At 32.3% G+C, this 18,123-nt stretch overlaps 1 protein-coding gene and 1 pseudogene across 2 annotated transcripts; both read left to right on the top strand.

Moving 5' to 3' along the window:
• Positions 1-25: 25 nt before the first annotated feature.
• Positions 26-2,675, top strand: LOC130442013 (omega-amidase NIT2-like). Of its 2 annotated transcripts, none has more exons than XM_056775963.1 (3): positions 26-185; positions 831-1,394; positions 2,329-2,675. In XM_056775963.1, the coding sequence occupies exons 2-3, from the start codon at positions 863-865 to the stop codon at positions 2,619-2,621; spliced, it is 825 nt and encodes a 274-aa protein (XP_056631941.1). In that variant the 5' UTR covers positions 26-185; positions 831-862; the 3' UTR covers positions 2,622-2,675. The 2 variants fall into 2 exon arrangements, with proteins under 2 accessions (XP_056631941.1, XP_056631942.1); XM_056775964.1 differs by lacking the exon at positions 26-185 and adding an exon at positions 244-577.
• Positions 2,676-12,212: 9,537 nt separating this feature from the next.
• Positions 12,213-13,824, top strand: LOC130441672 (omega-amidase NIT2-like; annotated as a pseudogene).
• Positions 13,825-18,123: the final 4,299 nt, after the last annotated feature.

Raw genomic sequence — 18,123 nt, 5'->3', positions numbered from 1 at the left:
GGTACTAAGTACATATTAAGTTTACAATTATAGTGCGAGAGGTGAAGAAAAAGAACATAACACTTGATGGAAGGTGAAGGTTTTGTTAAGGTTATCTTCCTATGTTTTTAAAAATATTTTTATGTAAAATTTACTTTAATTCAAATAAAAGACTACCAATAGAGTGGTGTTTACGTATTTATCAAGTATGATTGTTATTTTTATTATTATATAAAAATATTAATAAAAAAAATGTTTCTCTCAGTGGTTATATGAAAGTATTAGTCTAAAAAATGTTTCTCTCAGTGGTTTATCATTTACACTTGAAAACAAACTTGTGCGTGAATTATTTTATATGTTGATAAGAACTTAAAGTATCGGTTGACTTAATTTGTGATATTCATAAAGTGATTGGAAAGAAAGAAAAAGTGCCAATAAATTGTCTCCTTGGGGGGAAATATATTGGGAAATAAAACAATACAATTGTATTTTTTTAATGAATAATTTGCGTAGTAGAATAAATGACTTGAAATTTTGGAATCAAATAATTTTTGTTGATAAATCAATTAACCAAAAGTATCAGTCAAGAGGAAACCCAGTAAGGAATAAAAATATTGGAGCACTATTAAATAAAGCAAAGCATTGTGGGAGTAGTGTCCTGTTGAGGGGGTGTATGAAATTTACAGGGTTGAGTAGTACTATGAATATTATAAAAGGGAGGGTGCATCAATACTTGGATATATACATGAGATGTTTTTTAATTGTTGAGAAATTTCTGAGAGTTTATAATAACAAAAATTTATGTACATATATTAATACTATATATTTATCAAGTTTAAAATTGTTTTTAGAGGTTTGAATTTATATCAATATACTGGGAAAAATGAAACAAATACGAGCAGCTTTAATCCAAATGAAAGTAGGAACAGAACTTGTAAAAAATCTAGAAAATGCCTCAAAACACATAGCTAAAGCCAAAGAATCTGGAGCTGGTCTTGTATCTCTTCCAGAATGTTTCAACTCTCCATATGGAACAAATTTCTTCAAGCAATATGCCGAGGGTATACCAAAAGGATCTACATGTGATATGTTATCAAAAGCTGCTAAAGAAAATTCAATTTACCTTATTGGGGGTACATTTCCCGAAATAGAAAACGGCAAATATTATAACACTTGCACTGTTTGGAATCCTGAAGGAAATTTGATAGCAAAATATAGAAAAATGCATTTATTTGATATTGATATACCTGGAAAAGTTACATTCAAGGAATCAGATATTTTGAGTCCAGGAAATGAATTTACTACATTCAATATTGATGATATCAAAGTGGGACTCGGTATCTGTTATGATTTGAGGTTTGAGGAATTGGCCAAAATATATAGGTTGGAAGGATGCAAGTTATTAGTTTATCCTGGTAAGGTATACAATATTTAGGTACTATACTTTTTTTATCATCACTAGTGCTACAGCCTTATAGGAGGGCTTCGACTATCTTTAGACTCAAATGCCACTCTTTCCTGTCCCTTACAAGGACTGTCCAGTTTGGTGCACCATTCCATATGAATTCGACACAGGGTATAAATCTGACCCCTCAGAATTTAACGAAATTTGGTCCCATTTTTCATTTATTGTGATTCTGATATATGTCTATAATTCTACCTGATCTATGTGTTGACCCTTTATCATTAGATGCACTGGAGGTTGGTTTGCCAGCTTTTGATATTTCATGTAGCATACTCTTATCTAATGGTCTCAGCAATAATCCATTTAAACAGGATTTAAGTACTCATCAAGTGCAAGAGATTCCTGTCATGAAGAATTTTATATTCAACTTCTAACTAACAAAAATTTCTTGAATGATTTTTTTTGATGACCTTACTAGAAGTGGTGGATGAGACTGTTGCATGTTGTAAGGTCAAATCTTATTTAAAATCGATTTGATATTGGAACCAACCCCTTACCTAATTACCTAATCTAACATAACCAAATTATGAGTTAAGGAACAAAATAAAAATGGAATCGATTTTAAATATGATTTGATGTTAGAACAAGCACCTGTCTTATATATATATATATATATATATATATATATATATATATATATATATATATATATATATATATATATATATATATTATATAACATATAACTAAGCAAACTGATAATTTTTATATATAATTTGCAATTGAGTTGTATGTAATTGCATACTTATTACCTGATATTTTAGTTTGTATTGGAGATTAATTCCTTCAACAGGAATTCTGTTAACAGTAAATCTCTAATGAGTTCCATAAATAAATAACTAAACAACTGTGGATGTTCCTTGAAATATCACTATAAATTTCAGCTGCATTCACAACGACAACTGGCCCTCTTCACTTTGAACTGCTCCAAAAAGCAAGAGCGGTAGATAATCAACTTTTTGTATGTGGCATAAGCCCATCTCGTAACGAAAAAGGATTCCGTGCTTACGGTTACTCCCAAGTAACAAATCCATGGGGTAAAGTTCTTGTTCAAGCGAAAGAAGACGAAGATATAGTTTATGCCGATATTGACTTTTCAGAATGTGATGAAGTTAGAGCAAACATACCCATTTTTAATCAAAGAAGAACTGATATTTATGATGTTAAAAAAATATAGAAAAATTATATAAGTATCAATTCAATTGTAATATAAATACATATCTATTATCAATGTGATGTCTTATTTTCCAACTTAATTCTAAATGAATATTTTGCCATTGTCTATAGTTATTCCACCATCTAAAATCTGGACCACAGCTTATGATAATGCAGAAGCTACAGATGTCATATACCTAAACTTTGAAAAGTCCCTCATAGATTATTGTTACACAAACTAGAGCATCTTGGAATAAGAGGGAATCTTTTGGCCCTAATTTCATCCTTTCTCCAGCTTAGGCAGTTCCAAGTGAAAGCGAATGGTACTTTGTCATCTAAGCACGAGGTTCTTATTGGAGTACCTCAAAGGTCTGTTCTTGGTCCCCTTCTCTTTGTGATCTAAATTAGTGATCTTACTGTGAATATTAAAAGAAATAAATCATTTTTTGTTTATGATACAAAGATTTTTGCTAAGTCTGCTTCTGAACGGCAGTTACTCCAAGACAACTTACACACAATAGAGGAATGGACAAATACCTGCAAAATGAAGCTCAATGAAACAAAATGTAGTGTCCTACAAATTGGTTCAAACAATCCCAGAAAAGCTTATATACTAAATGGTGTGGAGATTATTACAGTTAATCAGCAATGTGATCTTGGAGTTATAGTGAACGAAAACCTGAAATGGGATGTACATTTTAACCAAATTGTCAAGAAAGCCAATTCATTCAGTTATATGGTACAAAAAGCTTTTAAAGATCACTGAGTTGAGATGATAAGACTTCTGTACAAAACGTATATAAGACCAAAGCTTGAATTTGTGCATTCCGTGTGGAATCCATATTTTGTGAAGGATATTGAGCTTTTAGAACGAGTTCAGCGAACGGTTACTAAAATATCTCCTTTGCTGAGAGATTTATGCTATGAAGAACGCCTAAGAATATTTGGCCTAACCACTCTCAGAGAACGTCGCTTTAGAGGAGACTTGATAGAAACCTATAAAATTCTTACACATATCTACACTTGCGATTTGGACATTTTCCATGTGAATACAAATCAGCAGTTAAGAGGGCATTCAAGAAAACTATCTAAGGGCAGAAACTGCAAGTTGCTCCGGAAGAACTTTTTGTCAAATCATATAGTATATATGTGGAATGCATTAGAAGAGAAGACAGTGACTGCTGCAATACAAACATTTTCAAGAAAAGAATTGATGCTGGAAACTCAGCTACAAAAAATCAAATTGTACACTACTTTTAGTAGACTGAAATGTGTGAATGATATTCTGTAAAAGTTTCATGTTTAAATTTATAAACCAATAATTTCATCGGTTTTTATTACTTTTAATCGCCTACTATCGTCAAACAATAATAAAAAATATGATATATCACAGTTAAAAATGTGTTGAAAAATCTGTATTCCAATTAATCTTATTCAAAGTACCGTCTTTGGCTAGCTATGCACTTATTCTCGAGTTGAATCCATTAACTCATTATTTTTGGGAAAAATTACAAGATATGCGGTACTGAATTTGATCTATTTTCTGTTCCAAAGTCGTAGAAGATGTCTCAAGAGGAAGTTTACCCTCGTGGATGGGATATATTGTACCTGCGTTAGATTGGTCAGTTCTGCTAAAACCATGTTCTTTGGTTATAAGTTTTGCAGTTCAGACACAAAGAAGTCGTCTAACATCTGCAAATAACTCTCTGAATTTACTGTAACTGTGCATCCCTTTCATATTCAGAAAAATTAAGGGCTTATAATTCCTCACGCTGACATCGCAGCCCTTACGGTCGCTTTGGTAAATATAGGGATTTCTGCTGTTTATGTTTTATATTGGTTGCACTCCAGTAGCGCCTATTCTGATTGTTGACGTTTCCATTGAGATGAGCTTTATCCGAAAAGCAAGATTTTTGTAAACAATGGACGGCGCGTTCAATCATCTGCTTTACGAAGTCAAGCTTATGACCACTATCCTAAGGGTTCAATTATTGCATCAAATGAATTATGCACGTTTAGAGCGATAGCTGGCTTCCGAATAGACAAATCAGTCTCGTCACGAATAAACTGAGTAAAAATGACTACGTTTTCAATTGTTCTAGAAGACCTTGGACACCTGGATTTTAGTTTATCCATTGTTGATCTGGTTTCCACAGACTTCTTTAACCGTTTTCCAATCGTTTTCCTGGCGCATCATTTAAGTGACGAACAATGCGGGTAATTTAGAATTTTCTACGCGCTACAGCCGTTGAATTACCGTTTTTGTATTGCTGTACGAAATAGAAATATGGGGTTCAGATTTATTTTCTGTCTTTAACAGCTTCCTGTATTTGAATTTTCATGAACTGAGGACGATGATAAAGAGTCTTCATTGACGATAAAATCAGGATAAATTATCTATCCTTATCTGACTTTTTGTTGTTTGTAACAAGAGCTATAAGCATTCTAAATAAAGTGGAAAGTGAAAGGTAGGAGGGTTGAAAATAGTAAATAGCTAATAAAAGGCGTTAGAAGCGTTTCACCATATTAATTACCCTCTTATTTCTTGTTTCGAAAGAATTGATAGTTTTATATCTGATCAGGTGAACAACACATTTTTGATAAATAATAAACTTGATAAATTATTCTATAGACAGCACTTTTGATCACTTAATTAATGTAGTACTGAGGATGGAAATCTTCATCTATTTCCGAGGAATAAATTGAAATGAAAAGGTAAATTACTTACCTTTACTGTTCCCATGAAATGGGTCAAAGCAAAACTAATATTTTACTCAATTCGTGCTGGTTCCCATAGACATAAAATATATTCAAAAATTCTGTGAACATAAAAAACATATATACAAATAAAAAACTTGTAATAACGTATGCCGTATATAAAGATTGTATAATATTGTTTTCGTTTTCTTGTCTCCACAAACCAGAAATTTTGAGTATCCAGCGATTATCTACGAAAAAGTCTTGGATCTTTCATGTTTTCTAATAAATTCACTCATTTCTAGCAATATTTCTTTCATAAAGAGAAAATTAATTCGTAATACAATGAAAATGGAATGAAATCTAGAACATACTGACGATTCATTAATAATTAAGATAAATTAGTTGCCAAATTTGAAGCCAGATATCATCTTCAAACGGAAAATTGCTCACTTTATATTCATAAAAGTATTTTATATCAAGCAAATTTTATGTCAATCAAGCTATTATAAATATCGATATTTCTTTGTATTGTACGGGGTCTGGCTATTAAATAACAAGACAGCGCGTCTAGAGGGCGTCCTAGACGGGTGGGATAAAAAACGAGTAGTGCGTTGGGTATCTAGATATCTTATCTATGGACGTCCCAAAACACGTTTCAGTCACTATTATAGTATTTGTGCAGTAGCGGTTTGAAACGAACGTATTTTTTTCTTGTGACGAAAACCATGTGTGACAAAAAACAGGAGCAGCGTATCAATCTCAAATTTATCATTTAATTGAAAAAATCTCCGACTGAGCACTATAAATTGTTGCAAAAGGCCTATGGGAGAATTCTCTATCTCGTGCGCGTGTTTTTGGGTTCCAGAGGGTCAAACTGTCAACCAGACTTACTATTTGTCAGTTTTGGCAGCACTGCGAGAACTATTTCGGAAAAAATGGCCCGATTTGTGGAATAAGGGAGGGGGGTAAATCGAAGGGGAGCATTCGAATGTAGAATAATTTTTATGATAAAACCCTTTTTCGTAACCAGTCTCGTCATTTAATAGCCAGATCTCGTAAGTCATACATAACGAGTTTCTTGTTAAAAAAGACTAACAAAATAATGATATTTTCAAACTTTTTCACCTCAATACCTAATTTTTATAGACTATTCTGAAAAGAATCTAAATTTGTTCTTAATTTTTTATATCACTTCAAGTTTTACTTTTTTACATAGACACATTATGAGTCTATGAATATTGAAAATAAATGCCATTGAACACGTTTATTATAATTTTATTAATATCTCTACAATTTTTTTTTGAAAACGTGTTATGTTCAAATTATACCTAGTTTTATTACTCGTAGTTCGATATATTAAGTTCTAGGAATTACTGGGCCTGTGCCTATTTGTGATTTCAATACCTTCCACAAAATTTTAACTTCTGTTATAATGTCCCTAATAGTGGTAGTCATGAAGATTAGGCAACTCTGACGGAAGATTATTAGCAGCACGGGATTTTAATAATGAAATGAAAAATAAGATATATATTTACAGTGTATTTCAGTAAGAGTTTTACATTCTAAATACATAACAAAACACATAAAAAACAATAAAAATTATCACATTTTGTATCTATAAGAGATTAGTTTCACATTAGTTTCTGTTATTTTATTTGACTAGCATTACCTATCCTAACCAATTGCAAGTTTACATTATTATATTATTGTTTAGTACCTAGCTAATTTTAAAAAGGATTTTCCAAGTGAATTAGGTACTGAGTTCCAGGTAATATCCTTAATGAATCTGTCACGAGTTTTATTATGTACTCGGATTATCTTTTCATTTACCTGAAATATCTTTGTCCTGAATTGGCGCAACCTTATATCAACGAATAAAAAATCGTTACGAGATGTAGCCCACCCTAATTACTGAAATAAATTCTCTTCCAAATTATAATAAACTTAAAATATGAAATGTAATGGAAATAGAAGGATTTTACTTTTATCGTGAAACTTACCGCTCGTCCAAAAAATCTTAAAAGCGATTTTTGCAGCTTTGCCCTTTAATAAAATAATTTTTTACACATTGGGTCAATGGAGAATTTTCAGGATTCCATGAGAGTGCCTCTGTATTTTCAGCTTGCTAGGAATTTACGCGAGGGCGCCTCTATTTTTAGGACTAATTTGACCAAGTCATGCATTTCTAGCCTTAAGTTTTTGTTTTCTCGAAATCCTAGACTGTCATCTAATTTTTCTTCCAACTCTTCAAATGTAATTGAAATAATGTATCGATAAACTGATAAACATCTTAATTTATCACACACACTTTGTGGGAGTTTGAATAAATGTAACTAAAATTTAATTTGAAAAAAAAAAGGACCAGAGAGATAGATGACTTGTAATATATTGAAAATTGAAGTGCCCAACAAAAGTTAATAATTAAGTAAACTAAAATATACAAATTCAGTTTATTCTGTGTTTTTAATAAAAGTGAAGAATGAGTAAGACACTTTCATGATCTGAAACAGAAAAACTTAATTGAAATAAACACATAAAAGATGTGGTGGAATTATTTTGTTAAACACAAAATGAAAAGGTAAATAAAAGTCAAATTAATCTCATTCAAAAAACAGATCTTGACTAGACATGCACTAATCATAGGTATATTTCGGAATAGCTTCCATCTCTTTATAGTATACAAATGTGTCGAAGCTATTCCCTTTTATTATTTAGTATTTAGTTACATTCGGTAAAAGTCACATGGTTCTAAATCTAACCTAATCATTCACAATCTATCTGTTACTACGTTTGCACTATACTACAAATTGTAACCTCTTTCATATTGTTATGAACAAGCTTACGAAATAGTTCCTTAGGCTGGCCTTGTCCAGCTACAATGGAATTTTAAAATCGACGATTTCGTGCTGTGCCTTTTTCTGTTTCTTATAATTTATAGAAGGCGGTTTATTTATAGTATTTCTATTAAATAATTTCTAGGAAATTATATTTATTTCTTTTTGATCTAGAACTTTGTAAAATTTTATTTAGATATATAAATTATTTCGGGAAACGCACTTAGTTTAGCTTTAAATAAATAGTCGTAGCGAAAATAACGAAGTAGTAAAAGTAATCGCAGAAATTATTTGAGTGATATTTCTAAGTGAATTATTATAAGTTAGTGTAATGTATAGTGTGTAAATAAATTTAGAACGTAAGAGACAGTGTTCAACTGGTGATAGTCCACACAGAATTTGGTTTTCCCATCCTTTTTCTTCACAAGCACTACTGGAGACACCCATGGACTAGTAGATGGTTCTATTACTTCCACTTCTCGAATTATTCTTTCAATTTCCTCTCTCTTTGCTCTTGGAAGTCTGCGAGCTGATTGTCTGATTGGCTTGGCATCTCTATCATCGATTTTGTGTTTGACGGAACTGAAAGCCGAACTGGAGAATCGTGAGCTGGAAACGTCCGGTGGGAAGAGTGAACTGATAGAAAGACTCAAAATAGCACTGGTAAGTAACGGATTTGATCAATAAACTTATCTATTTGAAGACGAGTTCTCCACCTTGATTTCGTCAATTTCGACTTTGAAAAAGTTAAAATATTTTATTCACTGTAAACAATATCTCACTAAAGCAGGTATAGTAGCAGACATAAATCTGGAACGGCTTCAAATTTGTCACTGATTATGTTAACTCTTGAGGGAGACATATTAGTTGAAATAGATGCAGCATAACTATTGTCTACTGTTAAAATTCATTCACCATACTTTTTTATCACACCTCGTGCTTGCTATCAACTTACTTGAGAGTAAGTTGATAGCAGTGGAGCTTCGATAAATTAAAATGATAATTTTCGTACCTAAAAACCAGGTTGATGTACGAGAGATGCTACTTAAATTTTGATATATGGCAACGCTAATGTGAATATGTCAAATCTGACATTGCTATCACAACGTTTAACATTTTTAATGGTCAACGTACTCAGAACGTGTTGTCATACGAATGCTATTTGAGTTGTTTACATATACGAAAGATCCATCTTTTTAAAAAATGGATTTAAATCGCGAACATTTTCGACGTGGATTAAACCAACAGTAGTATGCTGATCAACTCGTGTTGCTGGTTTTCCTAATTCAATTGTGGTCGCACTTCGCTACAAGATGAATTTCTTTAAGGTCGTCCAAAAACGGCTGTTGTATCAGAAAACATCGATGCTTTACGTAAACTGATATTTCAAGATCGTCATGTGACATACAACATTTGGCTGTTAGAAAGATTTCTTCGCGTTGGATTTAGAAAGTTTTTAGAACAAGAAGCATTTCGAAGCAAATAGTCTGTTGTTTCATTTACAGTGGGTTTTGGGTTTGTAGTTGCAAATAAATTGAGTCCAATCTTGATCAATGTTCGATTTATTGAACAGGATTTCAAAAGTGCGTTCAAATAACAATAATAACGGAATAACAATTTCGGAGCACGTTTTTCTTTCGCCTTTCTTTTCGCTCGTGTCACTATTACATGAAACTGTCAAAAGGTCTACTAATTTAATAAAATCAGAATACATTAGAATACATAATTACCAACTTTGACTCTATATAAAACAAAAGTATAGTATGAAGTTGGATAGGGTCAAGGTTGGGTTGGGTTCGGGTCAGCTGTCAATTGATCAATTCTCAACATAGTCGCATGTTTTTTTGGAATAAATTTACATGTCGTCAAAGTTCCCTTAGACCAACGTAGAACGGTCAATTCTGAATGGTACACTAGCATTTTTTTACAAAAGTATTTGAAAAAATCAGGAAAACCAATCGGAGAAGACAAGACCAAGACAATGCGAGCTCTCGCACATCAGTTCAAACAAATACGGTTTTTAACAGTCAAAACATCGAATAGATGGATCATCTGCCATACAGTCCTTTTTGGCACCCAACGGTCTCTTCTCATTCCCACAGATCGAATATAAATTGTTAAGTCAACGTTTTTCTACACCCGAAGAAACGGTTGGTGCGTTCAAATCACAAGTACCTCAATCTGAATGGGAAAAATGCTTCGACAATTGGTTCAAATGCATACAAAAGCGTATTGATCTTAATGGAGAATATTTTGAAAAATAATAGAGCCATATTCAATTATTGATATTTGTTATTATTTCTCTTGTCTATTTGAGAACTTAAGTAGCAGCCCTCGAAATATATGAAGAAATAGTTATTTTTCTAACAAGTGCGGAAAGTGATACTTTCCCGCACGCGACTGCAGTTGTCCCGAACGACGCGGAGCGGAGTTCGGACAAGCCGTCAAGTTCCTGAATTATATAAGGGGACAGAGCCATAAACTTCATCGCCAACCTTGTAATCATTACATACACTTTGTCCTTTTCCAATAATTGTACCATAAAAATCTCTTCCAACAATCAAAGGCAATTCTAATTCCCATTTCCTGGGAACCTGCATTAGAGTTTTACCATATCCTCCTAACAAATGAAACAACCATTCAAAATTAGATTCATGGAAATTGATTGCCGTTATTTTATATTTTCTCACCAACATCAGTATATCAATTGGATTGACAGAAGCACTATTAACCTGTACCAAAATATCTGTAGGTTTTCTAATTACTGGTATACGAACTTCGTCCAGCTGAACATTTTTTAAGTCTCCGTATTCATGAGTTTGCCACTCTCTTACTTTCAATTTGTTATTTAAGCTATGTTTAACGTAGTTAGAACTATAAACTGAAAAGGCCCTTTTCAACATATTTTTGAAATTTAGCAACACTGGGTTGAATATCATTCTTTGCATATGGATCTCATATCCCAAATCGGTACAGAACTAATTTTATTCTTTCATTTTAAACTTTCAATATCACTGCTTTGTTATTATATTAGCATAAACAAATTTATAAATATCAGTGACAGTTTCACATGTTTTAGGTTATACGCCTATTCACAATTGTTAAGCACTCAATACAATACAATAAATTCTATGATATGACATCGAGCTGTAACACACAACAAACACGGTAGGTACTAAGTATTAAGTGTACAATTATAGTGCGAGAGGTGAGGAAAAAGAACATAACACTTGATGGAAGGTGAAGGTTTTGTTAAGGTAATCTTCCTATGCTTAAAAAAATATTTATAGAATAATAAGGATATTTTTATATAAAATTTACTTTAATTGAAATAAAAGACTACCAATAGAGTGGTGTTTACGTATTTATCAAGTATGGTTGCTATTTTTAATATTACATAAAAGTATTAATAAAAAAAAAGTTTCTCTCGGTGGTTATATAAAAGTATTAGTCAAAAAAATGTTTCTCTCAGTGGTTATATAAAAGTATTAGTAAAAAAAATGTTTCTCTCAGTGGTTTATCATTTATTCTTGAAAACAAACTTTGCGTGAATTATTTTATATGTTGATAAGAACTTAAAGTATCGGTTGACTTAAATTGTGATATTCATAAAGTGATTGGAAAGAAAGAAAAAGTGCCAAGAAATTGTCTACTTAGGGGGAAATATATTGGGAAATAAAACAATACAATTGTATTTTTTTAATAAATAATTTGCTTAGTAGAATCAATGACTTGAAATTTTGGAATCAAATAATTTTTGTTGATAAATCAATTAACCAAAAGTATCAGTCAAGAGGAAACCCAGTAAGGAATAAAAATATTGGAGCACTATTAAATAAAGCAAAGCATTGTGAGAGTAGTGTCCTGTTGAGGGGGTGTATGAAATTTACAGGGTTGAGTAGTACTATGAATATTATAAAAGGGAGGGTGCATCAATACTTGGATATATACATGAGATGTTTTTTAATTGTTGAGAAATTTCTGAGAGTTTATAATAACAAAAATATATGTATATTAATACTATATATTTATCAAGTTTAAAATTGTTTTTAGAGGTTTGAATTTATATCAATATACTGGGAAAAATGAAACAAATACGAGCAGCTTTAATCCAAATGCAAGTAGGAACAGAACTTGTAAAAAATCTAGAAAATGCCTCAAAACACATAGCTAAAGCCAAAGAATCTGGAGCTGGTCTTGTATCTCTTCCAGTATATTTCAACTCTTCTTATAGAACAAATTTCTTCAAGCAATATGCCGAGGGTATACCAAAAGGATCTACATGTGATATGTTATCAAAAGTTGCTAAAGAAAATTCAATTTACCTTATTGGGGGTACATTTCTCGAAATAGAAAACAGCAAATATTATAACACTTGCACTGTTTGGAATCCTGAAGGAAATTTGATAGCAAAATATAGAAAAATGCATTTATTTGATATTGATATACCTGGAAAATTTACTTTCAAGGAATTAAATATTTTGAGTCCAGGAAATTAATTTACTACATTCAATATTGATGATATCAAAGTGGGACTCGGTATCTGTTATGATTTGAGGTTTGAGGAATTGGCCAAAATATATAGGTTGGAAGGATGCAAGTTATTAGTTTATCCTGGTAAGGAATACAATATTTAGGTACTATACTTCTTTATCATCACTAGTGCTACAGCCTTACAGGAGGGCTTCGACTATCTCTAGATTCAAATACCACTTTTTCCAGTCCCTTGCAAAGACTGTCCAGTTTGGTGCACCATTCCATATGAATTCAACACAGGGTATAAATCTGACCCCTCAGAATTTAACGAAATTTGGTCCCATTTTACGTTTACTGTGATTCTGATATATGTCTATAATTCTACCTGATCGATGTGTTGACCATTTTTCATTAGATGCATTGGAGGTTGGTTTGCCAGCTTTTGATATTTCATCTAGCATACTCTCATATAATGGTATCCATTTAAACAGGATTTAATTACTCACCAAGTGCAAGAGATTCCTGTTATGAAGAATTTTACATTCAACTTCTAACCATCAAAAATTTTACATTCATGTGTTTTTTTCCACGTGATTTCACACTTATATAGTTTGCATTTTCAACAAAATAATTTGCTATCAAGCACCTGTCTTATATATATATATATATATATATATATATATATTATTATTATTATTATATAACATATAACTAAGCAAACTATATAAAATAATTTTTATATATAATTCACAATTGAGTTGCATGTAATTGCATACTTATTACCTGATATTTTAGTTTGTATTAGAGATTAATTCCTTCAACAGGAATTCTGTTAACAGTAACTAAAATCTCTATAATGAGTTTCTTAAATAAATAACTAAACAACTGTGGATGTTCCATGAAATATCACTATAAATTTCAGCTGCATTCACAACGACAACTGGCCCTCTTCACTTTGAACTGCTGCAAAAAGCTAGAGCAGTAGATAATCAACTTTTCGTATGTGGCATAAGCCCATCTCGTAACGAAAAAGGATTCCGTGCTTACGGTTACTCCCAAGTAACAAATCCATGGGGTAAAGTTCTTGTTCAAGCAAAAGAAGACGAAGATATAGTTTATGCCGATATTGACTTTTCAGAATGTGATGAAGCTAGAGCAAACATACCCATTTTTAATCAAAGAAGAACTGATATTTATGGTGTTAAAAAAATATAGAAAAATTATATAAGTATCAATTGAATTGTAATATAAATATATATCTATTATCAATGTGATGTCTTATTTTTCAACTCAATTCTAAATGAATATTTTGCCATTGTCTATAGTTATTCCATCATCTAAAATCTGTAGTTTACATAATAATATCGTCGTTCCACAACAGTCAATTGGAATGTCTAGGTCAGTGGACCACAGCTAATGATAATGCAGAAACTACGGATGTCATATACCTGGACTTTGGAAAGTCCCTCAGATTATTGTTACACACACTAGAGCATCTTGGAATAAGAGTGAATCTTTTGGCCCTAATTTTATCCTTTCTCCAGCTTAGGAAGTTCCAAGTGAAAGCGAATGGCACTTTGTGAATTAAGCACGAGGTTCCTACTGGAGTACCTCAAAGGTCTGTTCTTGGTCCCCTTCTCTTGCTGTGAACATTAAAAGAAATAAATCATTTTTTGTTGATGATACAAAGATTTTTGCTAAGTCTGCTTCTGAACGGCAGTTACTCCAAGACGACTTGCACACAGTAGAGGAATGGACAAACACCTGGAAAATGAAGCTCAATGAAACAAAATGTAGTGTCCTACACATTGGTTCAAACAATCCCAGAAGAGCTTATATACTAAATGGTGTGGAGATTATTACAGTTAATCAGCAATGTGATCTTGGAGTTATGGTGACCGAAAACCTGAAATGGGATGTACATATTAACCAAATTGTCAAGAAAGCCAATTCATTCACTTATATGGTACAAAAAGCTTTTAAAGATCACTGAGTTGAGATGATAAGACTTTTGTACAAAACGTATATAAGACCAAAACTTGAATTTGCACATTCCGTGTGGAATCCATATTTTGTGAAGGATATTGAGCTTTTAGAACGAGTTCAGCGAACGGTTACTAAAATATCTCCTTCGCTAACAGATTTATGCTATGAAGAACGCCTAAGAATATTTGGACTACCCACTCTCAGAACCTCGCTTTAGAGGAGAATTGATAGAAACCTATAAAATTCTTACACATATCTACACTTGCGATTTGGACATTTTCCATGTGAATACAAATCAGCAGTTAAGAGGGCATTCAAGAAATCTATCCAAGGACAGATACTGTAAGTTGCCCCGGAAGAACTTTTTGTCAAATCATATAGTATATCAAAATCAAATTGTGCACTACTTTTAGTAGACTGAAATGTGTGAATAATATTCTGTAAAAGTTTCATGTTTAAATTTATAAAACAATAGTTTCATCGGTTTTTATTTCTTTTAATCGCCTACTATCGTCAAACAATAATAAAAAATATGATAGATCACAGTTAAAAATGCGTTGAAAAATCTATATTCGAATTAATCTTATTCAAAGTACCGCCTTTGGTTAGCTATGCACTTATTCTCGAGTTGAATCCATTACTTCATTATTTTTGAAAAGCTTCTTTTCTTTCTTCCTCATGTTTGCAAAGACGTCAAAGCGTTTTCCTTTTACCATATTTTTAATTTTTGGGAAAAATTACGAGATATGCGGTACTGAATTTGATCTAATTTCTGTTCCAAAGTCGTAGAAGATGTCTCAAGAGGAAGTTTACCCTTAAAAAAATCGTTGGATTTACAATATTCATTTAATCGAGCATTAAAATTACCTGACGGTTCAGCAGGTGATCTCCTTGGTGACAGCCATTTTGTTTTTGCGCCAGGGAAATCGCTTAACAGCGTAAACTTTAGATTTGACACAACCCCACAAGAAAAAGTCCATAAGTGTTATACTGGGTCCACGTGGAGGCCTACTTATGTCACCCCTCCTGAAAATCAATTTGCCAGGAAAAATTTCACAAACTCGTGGATGGGATATATTGTACCTGCGTTAGATTGGTCCGTTCTGCTAAAACCATGTTCTTTGGTTATAAGTTTTGCAGTTCAGACAAAAAGAAGTCGTCAAACATCTGCAAATAACTCTTTGAATTTACTGTAACTGTGCATCCCTTTCATATTCAAAAAAATTAAGGGCTTATAATTCCTCACGCTAACATCGCAGCACTTACGGTCGCTTTGGTAAATATAGGGATTTCTGCTGTTTATGTTTTATATTGGTTGTACCCCAGTAGCGCCGATTCTGATTGTTGACGTTTCTTTTGAGATGAGCTTTATCCGAAAAGCAAGATTGTAAACAATGGACAGCCCCGTTCAATCATCTGCTTTACGAAGTCAAGCTTCTGACCACTATCCTAAGGGTTCAATTATTGCATCAAATGAATTTTGTATTCTATGCACGTTTAGAGCGATATCTCGCTTCCGAATAGACAAACCAGTCTCGTCACGAACAAACTGAGTAAAACTGACTACGTTTTCAATTGTTCTAGAGGACCTTGGTCACCTGGATTTTAGTTTATCCATTGTTGATCTTGTTTCCACAGACTTCTTTAACCGTTTTCCAATCGTTTTCCGTTCGCATCATTTAAGTGACGAACAATGCGAGTAATTTAGAATTTTCTACGCGCTACAGCCGTTGAAATACCGTTTTTGTATTGCTGTACGAAATAGAAATATGGGGCTCAGATTTATTTTCTGTCTTTAACAGCTTCCTGTATTTGAATTTTCATGAACTGAGGACGATGATAAAGGGTCTTCATTGACGATAAAATCAGGATAAATTATCTATCCTTATCTGACTTTTTGTTGTTTGTAACAAGAGCTATAAGCATTCTAAATAAAGTGGAAAGTGAAAGGTAGGAGGGTTGAAAATAGTAAAAAGCTAATAAAAGGCGATAGAAGCGTTTCACCATATTAATCATCCATTTATTTCTTGTTTCGAAAGGAATGATAGTTATAAATCAGCACTTTTGGTCACTTAATTAATGTAGTACTGAGGATGGAAATCTTCATCTATTTCCGAGGAATAAATTGAAATGAAAAGGTAAATTACTTACCTTTACTGGTCCCATGCAATGGGTCAAAGCAAAACTAATATTTTTAATCAATTCGTGCTGGTTCCCATAGACATAAAATATAATCAAAAATTCTGTGAACATAAAAAACATATATGTATACAAATAAAAAACTTGTAATAACGTATTCCGTATGTAAAGATTGTATAATATTGTTTGCGTTTTCTTGTCTCCACAAACCAGAAATTTTGAGTATCTAGCGATTATCAACGAAAAAGTCTTGAACGTATGGATCTTTCATGTTTTCTAATAAATTCACTCGTTTCTAGCAATATTTCTTTTATAAAGAGAAAATTAATTCGTAATACAATGAAAATGGAATGAAATCTAGAACATACCGACGGTTCATTAATAATTAAGATAAATTAGTTGCCAAATTTGAAGCCAGATATTATCGTCAAAAGGAAAATTGCTCAATTTATATTCATAAAAGTATTTTATATCAAGCAAATTTTATGTCCATCAAGCTATTATCAATATCGATATTTCTTTGTAAAGTACGGTACGGGGTCTGGCTATTAAATAAAAAGACTGCGCACCTAGAGGGCGTCCTAGACGGGTGGGATAAAAAACGAGTAGTGCGTTGGGTATCTAGATATCTTATCTATGGACGTCCCAAAACACGTTTCGGTCACTATTATCGTATTTGTGCAGTAGCGGTTTGAAACGAACGTGTTTTTTTCTTGTAACGAAAACCATGTGTGACAAAAAACAGGAGCAGCGTATCAATCTCAAATTTATCATTTAATTGAAAAAATCTCCGACTGAGCACTATAAATTGTTGCAAAAGGCCTATGGGAGAATTCTCTATCTCGTGCGCGTGTTTTTGGGTTCCAGAGGGTCAAACTGTCAACCAGTCTTACAATTTGTCAGTTTTGGCAGCACTGCGAGAACTATTTCGGAAAAAACGGCCCGATTTGTGGAATAAGGGAGGGGAGTAAATCGAAGGGGAGCATTCGTATGTAGAATAATTTTTATGATAAAACCCTTTTTCGTAACCAGTCTCGTTATTTAATAGCCAGATCTCGTAAGTCAGACATAACGAGTTTCTTGTTAACAAAGACTAACAAAATAATGATATTTTCAAACTTTTTCACCTCAATACCTAATTTTTATAGACTATTCTGAAAAGAATCTAAATTTGTTCTTAATTTTTTATATCACTTCAAGTTTTACTTTTTTACATAGACACATTATGAGTCTATGAATATTGAAAATAAATGCCATTGAACACGTTTATTATAATTTTATTAATATCTCTACAATTTTTTTTGAAAACGTGTTATGTTCAAATTATACCTAGTTTTATTACTCGTAGTTCGATATATTAAGTTCTAGGAATTACTGGGCCTGTGCCTA

Source organism: Diorhabda sublineata, chromosome 3 (genome assembly GCF_026230105.1).
Source record: "Diorhabda sublineata isolate icDioSubl1.1 chromosome 3, icDioSubl1.1, whole genome shotgun sequence".
NCBI classification, from domain to species: domain Eukaryota; kingdom Metazoa; phylum Arthropoda; class Insecta; order Coleoptera; family Chrysomelidae; genus Diorhabda; species Diorhabda sublineata.
Note: the sequence above shows the minus strand (reverse complement) of the source record. Positions and strands in the feature narration are given on the sequence as shown.